A 20,406-nucleotide genomic window follows, 5' to 3' on the forward strand; every position below is an offset into this window, starting at 1 on the left:
TCAATTTCCAGCCTAGAACTCTTATTGCATTTCTGATTCGTAGATGAATTGAGCTTGAAGTGAGTTTTTTTGTGACGGTTCAAGTTCCAATTATGATTGAAACACTTATCGCATATGACGCATCTATATTTCCGCTCGTCCGTATGCGTTATCATGTGTCTCTGCAAAGTGCTTTTCAGGCGGAATTCCTTCTCGCAACGGATGCATTTATGCAGAAACTTATTTGAATGAATCTGTATGTGTCTAGCAAAGCAATATTTAAACTTGAAAGTCTTCTTGCAAATGTCACACTCATACTTGCGTTCATCGTTGTGTGTACGAAGATGCATGTTCAAGTCTTTGTTTGTAATGAAGCATTTGCCGCATTTTTCGCATGTAAAATTCTTCTTGCTTTCGTGGTATTTCAGATGACAATTCAGGTATCTTTTCGAATCAAATTGTTTACCGCATTTTTCGCATACGTGGTTTCCCTTTTCTATGTGTATGCGATTATGTTGAAGGTAGCTTTGCAACGTGCATAATTTACTCTTACAGATTTCGCAAGTAAATTTTACATCCGCACTAGATTCTTTCATCTTGCGTTTCCTTTCAGTGCAACTAGTGCTCGTTTGTTTAGAAGGACCAGGACTTACGTCTTTCGTATTGTCATCCTCCTGCTTGTCACTGTTTGATTCTTTCGTCTGTCTAGAAGGACCGGGACATTCGTCCTCCGTATTTTCGTTGTTCTGCTGATCATCTTTTAATTTTCTCGACGAATGCATTTCGGAAAATGTATTTATATGAGACAGTGAAGGTTGATCGTTATCAATATTTTATATAATAGAGACTTTACTTTTTGGATCTTCGTCGAGCAATATTGAATTTGCAGTTTGAATCAAATTTACTGTATTGCTATGCTTTCCGAGTATTTTGTAACTTTATCGAGAGCAATTATGAACTGTTGTTTAATCTGATTCCTTAATAGTTTTTTCTTTGATCAGCTTCCTATTTCTTCTAGTTTTTTAACAAACTTTGCAGCAAAATTTGATGTCAAAATTATAAAATATTACACAGGATACGTTTGTCAGGATGTGGTCATTCCATGTATTATTTCCTTGGTAGCACCTTTTCTCGTGGAATTCTCCTTAATCTGTATCTTGTTTGTACGTAAACGGTTTATTTCTTCGTAGTTCTCGCTTTTGATTTTCTTTAATACTTTTTTTATTTGAAGATTTTATTCGAACGTTTTTCGATTCCAGTCTTTTGAATCAAAAATTCGTATTGTTATAAGACAATCGTGATAATTTATCTTATAATTCTTAATTATGTTTCACTTTGAACAAAAAGACGTTGCAGCATGTAACCCCCTTTGATTCTGCTAAGACGAACTTTACCGGTCTGTACTGTATATAATGTCATATGTTTTTCACAATAATTACTATATAAATAATTAATATAATACATAGAACTATTTATGGATAATAAATGTATAGATAATTATATATTAATTTATAATATATAAATAATTATATATAAAAATATCTATAAATTATCTATAAATATAATTATCTATACATTTATATTAATTATTTATATTTATTATTATATATTATTATATATATTATATATAATATATCAATGTATAATTATTTAGATTTTAGATTATTTAGATATTAATTATTTTCTATATTACATACAGTATTTACCACATATTACACCTTTACTCGAATAATAGAAAAAAAACAGAGAAACGTCTTTATTTTTTTTTATGTTCCTATTTTTTAACTTTTATTATGAATCATATATATATTTACTTCTGTAATCATAATATTATGCTATGTAATCGATCGTTATGTATAGCACTCTTGATTCATATAAAACCTACTCACAATATACTAAAGTTAAAATTACAAGAAATTTTATAAATTAAATTTTTTATAAATAAATTTGAATAACTTATTAACAAAGATGACGAGTAGATGCAATGTCTACAAGAAAATCTTTTAAAATATCAAAAAATATTATTTCGCAGATCCGCATGTGCGTAATATATGTATATATCATATAAACTATTTATTATTATATAAATTAAATAAATAAAATAATTTGATAAAGTTATTAATTTGTAATAATTTTATTTAAGATTTATGCGAGGGGGGTGTACAATAGAGTCATAGAGTCGTAAGTCGTTTTTTTATAATAAAATTTTTTTTATTAAAATTTTTTTATATTATATGTGTTTAGGATTAAGGAATTAAATCTATGTTTAATAAGAAAAAATCGTGTCTAGTGTTAAGTCACAATTAAGTTAGTAAATAAGTGAAGTTTCAAAGTGCGCGCCGCGGCGATAAAGGTAGCGCCCGCCCACTAAACTATCGATTAACTCCGAAATCAGCCACAATCGCGCTGGTCTACGAAAATCGATCCTGATCAAAGAGATACGTGGTGTTCTGTTTCTCGAGCAGTTCTATTCTGTCTCGGCTCTCGCAAACAAGCTAGTCGAACAATTGTACGGAGTATTGTTCCCTTCGATTAAATATCATTTATATTCAGATATTACGCGACAACCAAAGAACAACACGGTCGCAGTACCACTACAAGAGGATCAAACCATCGAAACAAGTGATCCTACTCTGAATCAATTCTCTCTTGGAAACCATCGGGAAGTGACAGGAAACACAGCTCCATCAGTATACACTGTTATCTATTCAATTAAACAATCGATCAGCAATCTGTTACATTGATAGATTGTTTCAGAAGCACACACAAAATCTCTATTACTTATCAATTGTCACCTCTATTGCTTCGACAATAAATTCATACACTTTATTGCTCAAGAAATTCAGCGATTCTCAATCTCAACCTTGATACCGGATCCTCTAAGTTCATTGAAGTTCTTCGATCATCGTTCCTGCACCAAATCACGTTCGATCAGCATCAGCCCTGATAACCAGCGTGGATTTCGGCGAAGTTACTGCTACGTTGACGAAAAATTAACGAACAATATGTTTTTATAAAATTTTTAAAATTAATAAACGTTAAAAAAAAATTTTTCCCTTCCCCCTCCACTCATTCCTCTCATTCTCCCCATTCTCCTCATTCCTCTCACTCCTCTCACTCCTCTCTGTATAATATACATATTAGGCTGTAGCAGTGCTGGTGGCGGTGCTGGTGGCGGTGGCGGTGGCGGTGGTGGTGGCGGTGGCGGCGGCGGCGGCGGTGGCGGTGGCGGTGGCGGTGGTGGTAGTGGTAGCGGCGGCGGTTGCTATTGCCGCCGTTCACGCCGACGTTGGCGATAACGCCTTCTTCGTTCTGATATCTGTAAAACAAATTTCAATTTATTGTTACAAAAAAATATACACGTTTATATCGTCTCTCTCTCTCTCTCTTTCTCTCTCTCTCTCTCTCTCTCTCTCTCTCTCTCTCTCTCTCTCTCTCTCTCTCTCTCTCTCTCTCTCTCTCTCTCTCTTACAACTTAAACTATATATAATATTATCATAAAGAAAACATGTATTAGTTTGTGTAATATATATTTTTGCAATCATATTATTTAAAATTTTTTAATAATAATAAAGATAATTATAATATATACATATATATATATTAAATAATTATCCCTATTTTTAAGAAAAAATTATAAATAATATGAAAACAATATATACATATATATATATATATATATATTACACAAATATTTGTTTTCTTTTTGATAGTTATTAGTATCAGTATATTAGTATCAGTTACGAGAGACAGAAAGAGAAAGACAGAGAGTGGGCGGGAGGATGGAAGCGATATAAACATTTTCTATTATTTTATTATACATATATACATATGTGTGTTGTATACGTTTGTGTGTGTTTATGTTGTATAATAAAATAAAGAAATATATTTGATGAAAATATACTTACGCTTTGTGGTCGCCGTTCTGACATCAAAAGAACGAGGGGCGGGTGCAATATTTGGCCCGGCAGCAAGTGGCCGGGCGGCATGTAATCAACCGGCACTAGATCCCTAATCGGCACGACCGCGGCCGGTGCAGGCATCGGTATTGCTGTGCAAAAGAAAATTATATATATATATTGTAATATGTTAATTATATATATATAAAGCATATTTATATATATGTATATGCGTTGAACTACGTTATTGTAGGTTATCATAGGTTCGAAAAATGCTGGCGACCATGTACGCCGATGTTTATAGGCGTGCACGGGAGCTAAAACAAAGGGGGGTGATTGTAACCGACGGATGCCGGCGTGCAATAAGAGTCCAGGCGAGACGGTCCGCAGTAACAAGGTGGTCGGAGGCATTGGAAAACCCAGTGCTTCCGGGAAGGCGGACCGTCGAGGCCATCCAGCCCTGTCTGGCAGAGTGGCTAGACAGGGCCGGGGGAGGAGTTTCATACAGGATGACTCAGGTGCTCACCGGACATGGGTGCTTCGGTGAGTACCTGAGTCGAATAGGGAGGGAGAAATCAGCTCGATGCGCCCAGTGCGATACGGGAAGGGATACCGCGCAGCACACTCTTGAAGGGTGTGCTGCGTGGCACGAGGAAAGGGGAGAATTAATTAGGATAATTGGCAGTAACTTGGAGTTGAGGGAAGTGGTAAAAGAGATGCTCACCAGCGAGGAGAAATGGGAGGCCTTCTCCTCCTTCTGTGAAACGGTGATGTCACGGAAGGAGGAGGAGGAAAGAGAGCGAGAAAAGGCGGGCAGGAATACCCGCCACACCGAGACGGACGAGGACGGACAGAGTAGCGAAGAGGAGGATGGTGCCGGCCCCCCTCCCTCTGTCCCGCCGGCTGTGGGTACGCCTGCAGGCGGCGGGGGGGGGGACGGGGGTCGGTTCCTTAACACCCGCATCAAATACTGATGCGGGATGAGGTCGTCGGGGGGGGGGAGTGAAGACGTGTAAGGCTCCGATGCTCCCCCCCGACGGCCTCACGGGAAAGGGGGGTAAGAGCGACTGGGTTTCACCTTGGTGAGGTCCATTCGTGATCGCCCCAAACGGGAGCCTCCCTGATTGCGGCCGAATCCTGACCCCCAAGGGGGCGGAGGGAGCCGCAATCGGGGGGGATGGAGGGAGGCTGGGCTCCTCCGGTGGCTGGGCTTAGGCCTGATTGTTGCCGGGGGCAAGCGCAGTCTCCTTCCGGGACGAAGATGCAGAGGTGGGCACCCTCATATCAGATGCCGCTAGGCGCCGGGGTGGGGATGCTGTCTCTGTAGGGGGGGCCTTTCTCCTTCTGAGAGGGGCTCCCCAGGTGAGGGCCTCCGGGGCTAGCTGCCAAATCCATGTCCCCCTTGAGAATGGAGGGAGCACTAGCCCTGGAGGCGAGGGGGCCCCGGCTCGAGCGGGAAAACTCGAGCCGGGACCCCGCCTCCCAACTTTTGGGAGGGCGTGACGTGAGAGTGGTGCCCTCCTGCGTCACAACCGCGTACGGGCGCACGATGAATTCGCGGGGGAGAGCATTGTCCCATCGGGGATGATGCTCTCCTGGGAAGACAAGGTGGGGGGGGGGGCGTCAGGTAGGCATGGAAACAGCATCCCTGGCGCCCCCTATCAACGCCCGAGTAGGTACCCGCAGTGGTTCTAGTGAGGTAGGCCTTGGGACCCCTGGTCGAATCACTCGTGATTCGGCCAAGGGGAACAAGGAGTCCCACATAACCCGTACCCTCTACCCGGAGGGTGTGTGGTACCCATGAGGGTTTCCACTGCGTCACAAAAAAAAAAATGCATTGCTTATAATAATCTTTATACAAAAATAATTTATGTTTTTCATTTAAATATGGAATTGAATAAGTAAATAGTATATAATGTACGTATGTACACATATACATATTGTTACATTCCTGGGTTTCGTTTGCATGTCATCTTTACGTCGCGAGAGAAGCTGTGTATTGACAACGAGCGAGCAGTTGTTTTTGGGCGCCATGATTTGGTTCTGAGCTGTCGTTCCGGGAGGACGTATCCTCTGACGGCTAATTCCGGTTTCGGTCAATGCATATATTGCTTTACGTTTATCTGTTATTGTGTTATTCTGTTCTGTTATTAATGTTCTTTCGTTGTCTAAGAGAGTATTTTCATTACGGGCGCGAGTGAGGGTGTGAGAGTGAGAACGAGAGTCGCGAGATATCGCCGTGCCGTCTTGAGGACGTAACAATATATATATAAATCAAGGTTAAAGAAATTTTTAAACGACCAACTGGCTAGTGATAATGCGTTTATTTATCGTTACGTTTCGACCCTATATCGGGTCCTCTTCAGACTAAAATAACAAAAACCATTAAGGCTCGTAGATGTTATAATAATGATATAAGCCAATAAAACATATAATACATGTAAAAACAATACCTTACAATCTGCAATTTCTATAGATATAGTGTGTCAGTATGTGAAATGACCGTACGTGAGTGGAAATTCCGTCATCATTTTACACAGTGACTAGAAAAGTCTAACGTAAGCTGGTATAAGTCAGAATGTTGAGATATATAAAGAAAGTGTTATAAACATAAACATAATATATAAAAATCGTGACAATAACAAATTCATTAGTCAAGGATATTAAAGTACGTTAAGAATAGTGTCATATATCGCGTTCAAATTATCTGTATCCTTCTGCAGATTAATCGCATCTCTATGTTTTTTTATACAAATCATTTCGCTAATTTCTCTCTTTTTCAAATTACATTCGTTGTGTAAGATTGATACCGACGTCCAATCAAATTCATGATTTCTTGCAACCCTGTGCTTACTAACCACCGAATGATTACTCTGGTGTTTCCTAATGTCACTTCTATGTTCTTTTATGTGCGTTTCAAGATGTCGTTTTGTTTGCCCGATGTAACAAGCACCACAATCATTGCAAGAAATCTTATAAACAACATTCGTTCTTTTGTTCGGTTCAAGTTGGTCCTTTCCTTTTTTAATCAAAGTATCGAGTTTATTTGGTACTGTGTGTAAAACCTCTAAGCCGTAATTATTCAACGATCGACGAATCTCCTCACTTAAGCCCTTAATATACGGAAAAACCACACACTTTGAGGGATCAAACTTATTTTTAATATTTGTACGTTCCTCATTCATTGAGTATAGATCTTTTAATCTTCTATTGATAATCTTATTATAAAAATGTATCGGGTAACAATTATTAGATAAAATTTGTTTAATAGTCAAAATATTCTTATCGTGAAACCTTTTATCAGAGAGTAAAATCGCTCTGTCTGTGAGATTAACTATAGTATTAACTTTGTATCTATGTGGTTGGCCGGAATAATAATTAATATATCTACCCGAAAAGATTGGTTTTCTGTACCAATTAGTGATAAGATTGTTATTGCATCTAATGACTTTAGTGTCCAAAAATTCTATCGAGCCATCCGTTTCAAGTTCATAAGTAAACTTTAATCTAGGGTGGTAGTTATTAAAACTATATAAGATCTCATTAATACCATTCCTAGGAATGATAGCAAAGATGTCGTCTACATATCTGCAATAGATAGAAATCTTAAATGGTAGTGATAAAAAATTTCTTTAACCTTGTTTTATAAGTACTGGCGTTTGAATCTTTTACTTTGATATATATAAATGTATACATAAATAAAAAGAACAATTACTCACCATGCTCGCGATTCGCCATGTTGCAAGGTACTATCGAATGCAATTATATCGCTTACAATCGCGCAACCAATAAAGTGCCGTGATTGGTGCGTTGACATTGCAGTGTAGCACAACTCATATTTGTTTCATGCATTATTGTATCATTGTTACTTCTATGTACTTTTTATTACAGTGCCTTTAGTATTGTAAAGTACAGTGTATGTACATATAGTATTGAGAGAGGTTCCGTATTTATTATAGTATTTATTTTTATTTGTGTATAATTTTCTTGTATTATTAGTATTATTTAGGCATATACAATATATACATTATGCCAAAATATACTAATAAGAAAATGACGTCGGCGAAGCATTTATCTGTGTCACAGAAAATGCGTCGTATGCGACAAGCAAGTGACAGGAATTCTTGTGACAATTCTTTCGTGATTGAAGAAAGAATTGAGGACTCTGGAAAAGGATCATTGGAATACGTATCGGGTATTGAAATTCCAGGAACGTCATACCAATTATATGCATGCGGAGATAAGAGAAATGTAGATAACGAGACGTTGACATCATTATCTTTTATGGAAATTTGTCGAACGAGCCGCACGCATATACAGATGAGAGAAATGTGATGACAGATAATGATGTGTTGATATCGCAGTCGTCGAATGCATTTTTTGAAAATTTTGCGGATGCATGCACATTGATGGAATCAAAAAGTACAATGCAAAGCAATATCAAAAATGTCGAAGACATCGAAGATGTCGAAGATATCGAAACTGTTTTGCATTCTGATGAGAATATCGACGCATATCGCTTGTATTCTGAAGAGATTAGTGGACGACATATCGTCGATTTTGGGCATGTTTTTGCTGAATTGCAGAGACTGTCCACTCATTGGATCGGCGAATGTTGTTTTACTGATCTTGTAATAAGCGAAAAGAAGCGTGACGGTCTAAAAACTCTATTTTCTGTCAAATGTCGAATGTGTCAGTTCAAACGTAGCTTTTGGAGTGAACCGACAGACGACAGAATATTGGATGTCAATAAAGGTATCGTATCCGGTACTATATTGACAGGGACTGGTCATAAGCAGCTTGAAGAACTTCTTGCTGCTGCGGATGTTCCATGCATGAGTAGTAAAACATATATAAAGCATCATAACGAAATATCGGAAGCCTTCGCCGCCGCCGCGGAAAAAGAAATGCGCGTGGCTGGCGAAGAGGAAAAACGTTTGGCAATCGAAAGAGGAGATGCCATAGAGCGCATTCCGCATATACCTGTGATAACAGACGACTCGTGGATGAAGAGATCCTACCGTACTGGTAGTTACGATTCTCCATCCGGAGCAGCTATTATTACGGGATATTATTCTAAAAAAGTGTTATTTGTTGGTGTATAATAAATATTGTATTGTCTGCGCGAGAGCAGCTAAAATTAATGTAGTAGCAAAAGAGCATACATGTTTTAAAAATTGGGGAAGTAATCAGAGCTCCACCAGTATGGAAAGTGATATAATCCTCGAAGGTTTCCGACTTAATTTAGAAATGCATGGCCTTATTTATAATAAATATATCGGTGACGGTGATAGTAACGTATTAAAAAAATTGAGAGATTTTCCACCGTATCCAAATATTGTTGTGGAGAAGATTGAATGCACGAATCATCTTCTCCACAGTCTTTGTAATAAAATACGTGAAGCAGGTAGTACCGGTAGTAGAAATATATCAAAATTGAAGATGGTCGTTGAGCACAGCGTTATGAAAATTCGAAACGCTGTGGTCAAGGCTGTCACCTTTCGCCGCAATCGTGAAGTTAGTTGGCAAACAAAAATTTCAGAATTAATTAAAGATTTAAATAATATACCTAGCCATGTATTTGGTGAACATAAAGATTGTGCTTCGCTTCAATATTTCTGTAATGGACAACAGAAAGAAGGCGAGCAAAATCTTATGCCCCAATTACAACGTGCAGGATTATTACAAAAAGTAGAAAATGCTATGAAACGCATTATAGAAAATGCCGATAGTTTACTATATCAATTTACTAGTAATTCCGTTGAAAGTTGTAATGGAATTATAAGTAAATTTATTGGTGGCAAGCGCGTTTATTATGCCATGAAAGGTTCTTATCAGACACGCGTTAAAGCATCCGTAGTGCAATGTAATACTTCGCGAGCCTTAAGTTCTGTTTGTCGTGCGATAGATAAAAAACCACCCACACAAACAGAAATTATTGAAAATAGAAATATAAAAAAAATGCCAACCAACTTCAACGAACACGTGCGGCGAAAGAATTAGGTCTCTCTGTTCGTACATCTAAATTTTCCGCTAAAATAACGGCTGATAAAAATTATGGACCAAATGTAGAACGGCCAGATATCGAAGGTAATATGTACGAACAGCTGAGACTTAATCATTATGAAATGTTATTAGATCAACAACGTAATTGTGCTTTATTGGAGTGTGCTACACGGGATCAGCATGAAAACCCAGAGTGGCACAACATATGGCGAAATCTTCTCACTGCTTCAAACTTTGGAAAAGTTTGAAGCAGTGAGAAGTTTGTAGCAGAAGAGAAACAACTTCGTGCCAAAATCTTGTGAAAGCAATTCTTTATCCTCCTCGATTGACGAGCGCGGCTGTTGAGTGGGGTAAAGAAAAAGAGATGATGGCACGAGAGCAATTGCAGATGGAATTAGGGATAGAAATTAATAATTGTGGTATATTTATAGATGAAACTATCCCATATCTTGCCACGACGCCTGATGGCATTGTCGGAGACGATACTATCGTTGAGATTAAATGTCCTTATGCGGCGCGGCATGTGTCTCCTATCACTGCAATGCTCAATAAGATTTCAGATATTTATAGAATATTTGATAAAACGGATGACACTCGAATGAATCAAAGACACGCGTACTACTTCCAAGTGCAGGGACAACTCCACATAACGCAAAGAAAGTATTGCATTTTTGCTATGTGGACACCCTTTGGATTGAAGTACACGATTGTCGAGCGTGATGACAGATTTTGGGAAACAAAAATGTCAGCACTGCTTAAACGATTCTACGAGGACTGCTTGGTTCCTGAAATAATAGATAGTAGAGTAGCAAGAAATATGCCTATTCGGGAACCGCAGTATGTCATCGAAGCACAAGCGGCTCGGAAAAATGACATAAAAGTGGGAAGTGTTATCGAAAGCACTACTACCACTGTTGCTATTCCAGAAATGGAGCAAGATGGCGATTGCATTATAACTGATTACTCGAATGAAAAACGAGATCTAACTGAGGATGACATAAAAAGACTAAGAAAAATGTTAGATGATGTGATATCTTCTCTTTTATTAGTAAAGAATAATGTTTTGCCCATAGATAGTAAATTAAATGATGAATCGTTAGATTTATTTTTACGCATTGTAAGAGAGACTTCTTGCTTTGAAACACAAAGTATGTTATATTTAGAATACTCGCACATAATTGAAGCTAGTCGTAGCAATAAAAGCTTACAAATTATTGGTGGAAATTGCACAGATCATTGGCGATGCATTTATTTTGATGGCACCAAACTTCACGTGTAGACAGCCTAGCTGGTACTACGTACGATAAATTGGCTGCTAAAGAAAAAGAATATATTCACCTTCGTTATCCCAAGATTAACAAATATGATATAATTTTTGAAGAGGTACAAACACAAGCGGATTGTACCTCTTGTGGAATTTATGCTGCGGCTTTCGCTACAACTGTAGCCTTGAAAGGAAATCCTTGTAATGAAAAATATTCCAGTGACGTAAAATGCATGAGACGTCATTTAATTAAAATTCTAGAAAGCAACAAATTATTGCCTTTCCCGAATTAATATTTTTCATTATTCCATCTTTGTAAGCTTTTATTGCTGCCATAATGCAAAAATGAGCAAAGATAAAATAAGATGGTAGAAGTTATCTGCAATTGTCATTGTATAGAACATATAGTAACGTGTAATTGTTACTCTATCTCGCATGTGAATTAAAATCTCGGAGAGACGATAAAAGGATATTGGTTGCGTTCTCACGGAAATGGGCGTCAGAGGGGCCCATTCTATATTTGATATATGTAATATTAAAATTTATTATGACAATTAAATTTTATGTTATACTTTTGTTTTGAATATAGTGCATTGTAAATTAGATCGCAATTTAAACTGAGATGATTGCGTCGCAAAGTGTTAATATCAGATAGGTAGATAGGTTTTGTTTTGCAATGTACTATTTTCAAAAATATATAGTAATAGGCAGATGAAAATTAAACAAATTACAAAATACAAGTATAGAAACACATATACATGAAATGATATAAACAAAGTTGCATGTAAAATAACAAGAAATATTTTATACAGTATACTTCCCATAATATGGTTCAGGTCACTTTGCGACGCAATCATTTAACTTAGTTTAAATTGATCCACTCGAATTATTAATTCGTGTTGTTTATTAAATATTATGCACACAAACAATAGCAATTACATAAATTTAAATTTTTATTAACTTTAAATTATAGAGTAGAATAGAAATTAATAAAACAGATATTTAAATGATGCATATTTATATATACATTGTTATTGTTTTCTGTACATTGTATACATATTATTATATATTTTTATCCCATAAGATGAGTAATCGTACTGCATTAAAAAATTTAAAATGGAAAAGATCTTAAATATACAATCAAATATATAATTAATAAATTAAATGTTTCATTGTGTGTTCTCCCATTGGAAGAAATTGCACATATACACTTTTATTAACATTTTTTATAAGAAATCTATTATATTTTTATATTTATATTACATTTTTACTATATTTTATATTATATATTTATATATTACGATTTTGGGGATAAAAATATGTAACAATATGTTGTAGCGCTTCTGTTGTTGTGTTTCCAACAAGCGCAAAAAATTTTAATTTTATTATAACTAATTGATATTTTATTAATATTATATAATTCTCACATTGTTTTTCTTTCATATTTTAAAATAAATAATTTTTTTATTATAATTATATTTCTATGTTACGCAGCATAGAGTTGCTTATTGTTGCAGATAGATTTGGATGAGTAACATGTCTGAAGGGCGGATCACTAAATAGAGAGGCGTGGACCGTTGAATCAACGCCATTATATTGCAGCAGCTATGCACAGTGGGGGTTTTAGAAAGAATCTCACACTACCCCGGAAAACCGGGGTACCTTTTGAAGGTTTCCCTCACTTAAAAAAGAAACGCTATACATTTGCTTATTATAAGTACTTGCTATACATTTGTTTATTGTACTGATAATTTGAAAGCATAAATATGAAAATATTATAAGCAAACAATGCACAAAAGATGTTCAGTCTGTGCCATATTAAAAGCTCAAGCTTCAATCAATAACTATATAATAATCCAATGAATATAATAATCAACAATTATTTTTATATGTATATTAGTATATTTGAATATATGAAAATATTAAAAAATATTTTTTGGAAAATAATATTTTTTATTCTTTTTCAATTAATTATCTTTAAAAAAATATTTTTTAATATTTTCATATATTCAAATATACTATTATTATATAAAAATAATTGTTGATTATTATATTCATTGGATTATTATATAGTTATTGATTGGATAATGGTAACAAGAAAATATTCGTTCTCTTCTTTTGTCTCTTTATCGCGTTGACGATACATATAATATAAAGTATCGATGAAAAAGTATAAGTGAAAAAGAGCAATGAATTGCCAAGCCTAATAAGCGCCCGTGTCTTATATGCTGTATATTAATTTACTTTGTGAATTATTATTTTAATATTATTTATTATTTTACAATTTCGAAATATATATATATATATATATATATAAAATTTTGATACTATTTGTATATATTGTTACGTCTCTGGAATGCATCCCATGAGTACCTTCATTTCATCCCCTGAGCATCATCACTAGGAGGGTTGTTGTTGACAACCTGCGGTTCGGTTGTTTTCCGGCAATATATTAGATTTGGTCTAGAGCTGTCATCTCGTTTGGACGCTTCTTCGACCATCGGATAATTTACATGCACACATTATTATATTTCCTCGTTTGGGGGGGGGGCTGTATTGGCTTGTTATATTAAAAATTATCTCTTCATTTCGCGAGTTTCTTCATTACGGGCGCGAGTGAGAGTGTGCTTGTGAGATTGCCGACGGACGTAACATTTTGGAGGCTCGTCCGGGATCGAACGAGCGACGAGCCGATACAACGAGCTACGAAGGATTGATAAAAATGACAACGCAACATTCGCCGAGAGTAACCCGCTCACAGGCTCCGCTTCGAACACCATCGAATTCGGAGGCTCCTTCGGAGGAACATATTCTACAAACTGCGCTACAGGAAATCAGAGAACTGCGAGAACAACGAGAGCAGGAGCGCACACAATTCGAAGCTTTGCTGCGACAGTGCGACGAGAAACTCCGCCGGAAACAGAGAATCGCTTCACGGGAGGAAAATGAGCTAAGTCCTTCCAATAACATCGCTTCTTTTAATTCCGATAGTAGAGCTTGTGGAGATATTAATAGTGATCTTCTCGCGAGAATGGGTTTTAAATTAAAATCCGACACGTTTGACGGGAAAGTTCCGCTGCGAGAGTTTCTCTCGCAATTTCTTTTGATCGCAGTAGTAATACTAGACGGGTTCTAACCCAGGGGCAATGAGGGGGGGGGGTGAGGGGCGAGGGGAACCCAGGGCGCGGGAGAATGACGTCACGCGGGGAGGGGGAATGACGTCACGCGGGAGGCGTCCGCGATGGACAACGATGTACCGCGAGGGGTCCGCGGGGAGGGGGAAGCGTCCGCGATTTAGGTGCCGGGTCCGCGAGGGGTCCGCGGGGAGGGGGGAGCGTCCGCGATTTTGGAGCTGGGTCCGCGAGGGGTCCACGGGGAGGGGGGAGCGTCCGCGATTTTGGAGCTGGGTCCGCGAGAGGTCCGCGGGGAGAGAGGAACCGCGAAAGACCGCGTGAAGCTTTATGGGTGAGGGGTCCGCGGGGAGAGAGGAACGCGAAGGAGAGCGCGAGGCACACGTGAGAGAGATGACGCGAGCGAGGCGTATATGCAAGAGCGAGAGAGATAGTGCGAGATGGTTAGGTAGCGAGATGACACGAAGGAGAGAGATAGCGGTCGCGAGATAGTGCGAGATGGCTAGGTAGCGAGATGACGCGAGGCGTTCGCGAAGGAGAGCGCGAGGCGCACGCGAGAGAGATGACGCAAGCGAGGCGTATATGCAAGAGCGAGAGAGAGATGTTGCGAGATGATGCGGCGATGGAGAGCGCGAGAGTTGATGCAGCGAAGGAGAGCGCGAGAGGCGGACGCGAGAGAGAGAGGTAACGCAAGGTGCATGTGAGCGCAAGAGAGAAAGAGATAGCGACAAGATGACGCGAGAGAGGTAACGCGACGAAGGAGAGCGAATGAGAGAGGCGTACGCAAGAGAGATTTTTTCTTTCTTAATAATAATAAGATTTTAATAGGTGGAAAGGAGAGGAATTTTAAATAAATACATTTATTTAATAATAATAATTTTTTAATTAATATATATATATATGTATATACATATGTGTGTACTGTACAAATGTGTGTGTGTATGTTTACAAAATGTGTGTGTGTGTGTGTGAATTTAAAATATAAAATATACAATATATAAAATATACAGTATAATAACATAATATAAATATAAAATATGAAATATAAATAGGGGATGTGGGGCGGTGTTGAGTGATGGTGCGACGGCGGCGGCATGGCGAAGTGGATGCGGTTTCTGCATAACAAAAAATTTATTAATTTTTTCCTAATTTTTTAATTTATTCTAAAATAAAAAACTTACACAGATTACCAAGAAAACTCGTTTGCAATACAACCAGGATTGAGTTCTGTTACATAGAAATTATGAACTCGCCATTCAAAAAAGTCGAGTGGAGAATGATACAAATTATGCGTAAAGATGCAATCATACAGGTTTTTCGTGTGACGTTTTTGAAACCTATTTCGCGCCCGTGTATTGCCTGCACGATTGAATTGACTGGAGTGTTTGTCGATAGTGCTGGAACATTGGTATCTACGCTTAAGTAACGTCTGCGTAGCGATCTTCTTATTTCTTCAAGTCGCGCGATTCGAGCGGTCCGTGACTGCAAATCTCCGATCAATAATTTCGGATTTATTTTTATTTCATAAAATTTCCAAAAAGATCTCCATGGTTGTGGGTATTGTCCTTTCAGCAAATCGATACATCCATCGCACTCCAACTCCCATTTACTATAACTCATTTTACGTTCATTTGGATGCACTGCTTTTCTTTTTCGAAGAAATCGGCTTTCTTCAACACATCTTTTTCCAGCGATGCAATGTATTCGTCCTGAATTAGCATCTTCACATCACTCGCCATTTTCACAGCACTTTAAGTGTTTTAATTTTTAAACAGTTTAATGTGTGCAAATAGGACACACACTGCACGATAAAATTTGATTTAGGGAGCATCTACAGTTGCAACACGTTTTCCCTTCAATTAGAGTATATCTTACAGTTTCATGCAACCGCACAGCACGAACATGTGAGTATAAGTCTGCTACTCGCAGGAAGCATGTAGAACAAAATTTTTCATCTTTATTAGTTTTATAATAAAAGAAAATATTGCACATTTTTGTCAATTCATTAAAATCATTTATATCGGCCTGATTTAAAACTCGTACACATTTGTTATTAAAGTCATCGCTACACTCACTATCGTAATCAGAATCTGCTGTCGATGATATTTCAATTTCAAATTCTTCTTCTATAATTTCTTCATCATTTACTTCTTCGGCATCTATATCCATGTATTCATCACTATCATCAATTACAATTACTTCTCTATCCATTTTACATTCAAGACTGTCAGAAACGTGACGATGGGGACACATATTATAATGTTGCTCCCCTCTTGATTTTTAATTCTACATCTCTCTTGTTCTAACTGGAGTATCACGTCTCAGCTAGCTCATCACTTTTCTAGAGAGCGAAAAAGTTTTATCAACTATGCACTTATCAGACAGGGAAAAAATAATTAAACGCAGATTAACAATGAAATAATTTATTCGTTAGAAGCATCGTGAAGAATAACATTTACAGCACAAGTTATCAATTCACAATCTATAAGTGATTCGTTGTCAAACATACGACTTTCACGTATCGCTTTTGCGGCATTGCTCGCATCGCAGATATTATCACGTTGTAAAACATTTACAAATTGTTTAAACTTTTCAGTAACAATATGCGTATTTTCACACAACCAGAAATACATATGATCAACACATTTTTCAAAATCGAATAAATGTAATAAAGTTGATGGTTTCATGTACAAAGTATTATCTGATAATGTAATCTTTATAATTTTTGAAGTATGCATATTAACCACTTCGAGTGTCAGATCTCGAATCCATAGTGGAGTTTCAGTTAACCGCTCAATGTCTGCTCGCTTCTGCATTAGCAATTTCCACGTTTCAATAGACAATACTATTTGATTGCCTCGATTATCTCCGAGAGCTAATTCCACAGAAGATATATTTCCAACGCTGATTCCAATTTCCAAATATTTGTACGATGTTGATGTTAGAGCATATCTTCTTCCAAGAATACGAACCGCACGATGAGCGCTATAAATTTGAGGTTATTTAAAAATCATTATTTAACAAAAAAAAGTATTAAAACTTACATATCACATTTCTTCTTGCACAAAACATCGCTCTCCTGAATTCTCGGAGTGTAATAATTCATGCTGCTTAAAAGAACCCTTCACTCAAGTAATCAACGCAATACTAAATAATTATTATTACAATTTTACATTGTTGCATTGCAACTGTAATTATTGCTGACGCGATAATATTTTCAACCAATCAAAGCGCTGATGCACGGCTGCTGTCATCCCCAGGTGTTCAAAACCTACGTGACAAAATCAGCTGATTAGCAAAATGTATCAAAGCGCCAATGTACAGGTGCTATGATATCATCCTCAATGAAATCATCGTAAAAATGCAACATATATAAAATTTCAAGCTCCGCTGTACGGCTGCTATGACATATATCATTCTCAGATGATTAGACGTAAAAAATGCAACATATTCACAATTTCAAGCGCCGATGTACGGCTGCTATGATATCATCCTCAATGAAATCATCGAAAAAATGCAACATATCCAAAATTTCAAGCGCCGATGCACGGCTGCTGTCACCCCCAAGTTTCCAAAATGTACGTGACAAAATCACACCGATTTGCAAAATTGCAATTTTCAAGCGCCAATGTACAGCTGTTATGATATCATCTTCAGATGAACTATTAGATGTAAAAAATGTATCAATTTCAAGGCCGATGAGCCGCACGTGACAAAATCGCAACATACTCGAGTTTTTCAAGTGTCAGTGATCAAATAAAAATGCTGGTAAGGATATCTTTGTCAGAGGTTCAAGAAGTGCATCTCGAGTAAAGAAATATGGCACAATTGGAAGCAAGTTTGTTGGAGCAATCAGCAAGGGTGAATTCGGTGGAGGAATACATTGTGTGGGAGCAGCAATGTGACCAATACATCGAATCATTGCAAGAACAAAGCCGAATCAAACGCCCACGATTAGCGATTGGAGTTCAACAATCACTTGTCGCCCAAATTGCTCGCCTAGAAGGGTTGACAAATTTGGTACGCCGACGTTTCATACACACAGGTGCCGGATGCAGTACGCAAGAAAACAGATTATTTTGGCGTGAGATTGATACAGCGTTTGAAAGTCGCATATTGACTGATGCGGTAATAAACTATAATCACATCGAACCTCGTCAATTTCTCGAAGATGCCAAAGACATTGTGATCAGACACATGCAACAAGTTATGCAAAAACATTTTAATGTGAAAGTGAACACTGTGTTTAATGGTGAGTTCGTGTCGGGTGATAAGCGCGCCAATAAATCAATTAATACTAAAAACTATGAAATCTTTCACACTTCCAACCTACGCGAGTGGTACGAACATCGCATTATCGAGCCCACATTGGCATCTCTCGAAGAGTTTCAAGAACGTGATAGTGGTTGGGCATTGTCGCGAATAAACAATTTGACTATAAATGTAAACAAATACAATCCAATGCGTGCGGGATGCCACATTAAATTACCGCGAGAAATAATGATGAAGCAGTGGTATCAACGCAGAGTACTAACCACCTTCGAACCACTTTCGAACCACATTCGTACCTCGATCAACCACCTTCGAACCACTTTCGAACCACGTTCGTACCTCGATCAACCACCTTCGAACCACTTTCGAACCACGTTCGTACCTCGATCAACCACCTTCGAACCACTTTCGAACCACATTCGTACCTCGATCAACCACCTTCGAACCACTTTCGAACCAAGTTCGTACCTCGATCAAGGCGATGATGTTTATGTGAAATGGATGGGACTGGATAAATCACACAACTCATGGATACATAAAAATAATGTATTATAAACATTTATTTAAAATATCTGTACACTGTTTATTTTACAAATAATATATTGTAAAAACATCTAACGCATAATCTTTATAAATAATACAATTTTATATTTTACATGGTATACATACTAATATACATATAATATACATACATATAATATACAGTTTTTACATATTTTACAAAATATACATATTTACAACAAATATATATCTATTATTTACAATAGTATTTTATAATGTCCCCACGGTAATGTATCAGTGGTTTCAGGTATGATATACCGCTTGTCGTCGTACGGACTTAGAGCAATTTTTGTCTCGCGAATGGTGTATACTTCGTGCAATTTCGATCTTATACAAGACTGACTACGTGTCATTTCAATATCATCATTCAAACACCGTGTATAATCGTCAAACGTTATCGTTCTCGCGACGACGTTACTTTTGACACCTTTTACTTTTTTGGTATCTTTCTTGCCATCCACTCGCAAGGCATACATTTTTGCTCTAAGTCCTACAAATTCGGTCATTATCGCGCCGTTGTTTTCATCTTTCATTAGACCGGATACCTTTTTATTCACGAGCAGTATACCGTACGCATTGTCCACAGCGTAATCGCTCGTATCAAATTTGCTCACGTCACGCTTCATATTCTCATATACATCTTCGCATTCAATGTGATATATTAGGCTGTCTGTGTCGGTGTACATTACCCGGCATCTGTCACGATACAGCGGTGACATGTACTCGTGATGAAATTCGTATAAACACGTTTTGGAGATGTCGAGTACGCACATGCCGACATAGATTGGTTTATAAAATTTTACCTCGAGTTTGCGTAATTCGACAGCGATTAGATTTTCAGAAAAAATGCTTCTACTGTGAAAATTTGGTTTCGCAATCATTGCCTCTGCACCGTATCGTCCATCCCAATGTGTGATGAGTTTTACATCGACATGATTACGCACATTTTCCATCGTCTTGCCAAATACCGCATTATTCATTAATTTGTATAAATTTTTTTCAAAATCATTTTTCGCGTGTGTTCGAAATTTTGTATTAAGTTCGATATAATTTCGGAGCCATGGAGATTGAGTGAATTGTAATACGCGATGTATTTTTGTAACGTGAAGGCCGTGTCGCATACATTGCTGCAGGTTGCGGTAGTATATGACATAACGCTTCTTATCATATAGCGTTGCGAGAAGCTTATCTTCCCGCTTGCTGGGCGGTTTGTCACGTGTCGGGCAAAACGGTAGGTCAGTGTGCGTGTCGTGAAGATGTTGTGGATACTTTAAATCTACTTCGAGGATATAGC

The 20,406-nt window shown here is 37.5% G+C and overlaps 1 protein-coding gene across 1 annotated transcript; it reads right to left on the minus strand.

The window, feature by feature from the left end:
* Positions 1 to 19,309: 19,309 nt before the first annotated feature.
* On the minus strand, positions 19,310 to 19,885 carry LOC145941122 (uncharacterized). The gene has a single exon (XM_083047004.1). The coding sequence runs from the start codon at positions 19,883 to 19,885 to the stop codon at positions 19,310 to 19,312; it is 576 nt and encodes a 191-aa protein (XP_082903130.1).
* Positions 19,886 to 20,406: the final 521 nt, after the last annotated feature.

This window comes from Prenolepis imparis, unplaced genomic scaffold, assembly GCF_030444845.1.
Source record: "Prenolepis imparis isolate NDT839.2.m4 unplaced genomic scaffold, iyPreImpa1.0 SCAF_9, whole genome shotgun sequence".
Lineage (NCBI taxonomy): Eukaryota > Metazoa > Arthropoda > Insecta > Hymenoptera > Formicidae > Prenolepis > Prenolepis imparis.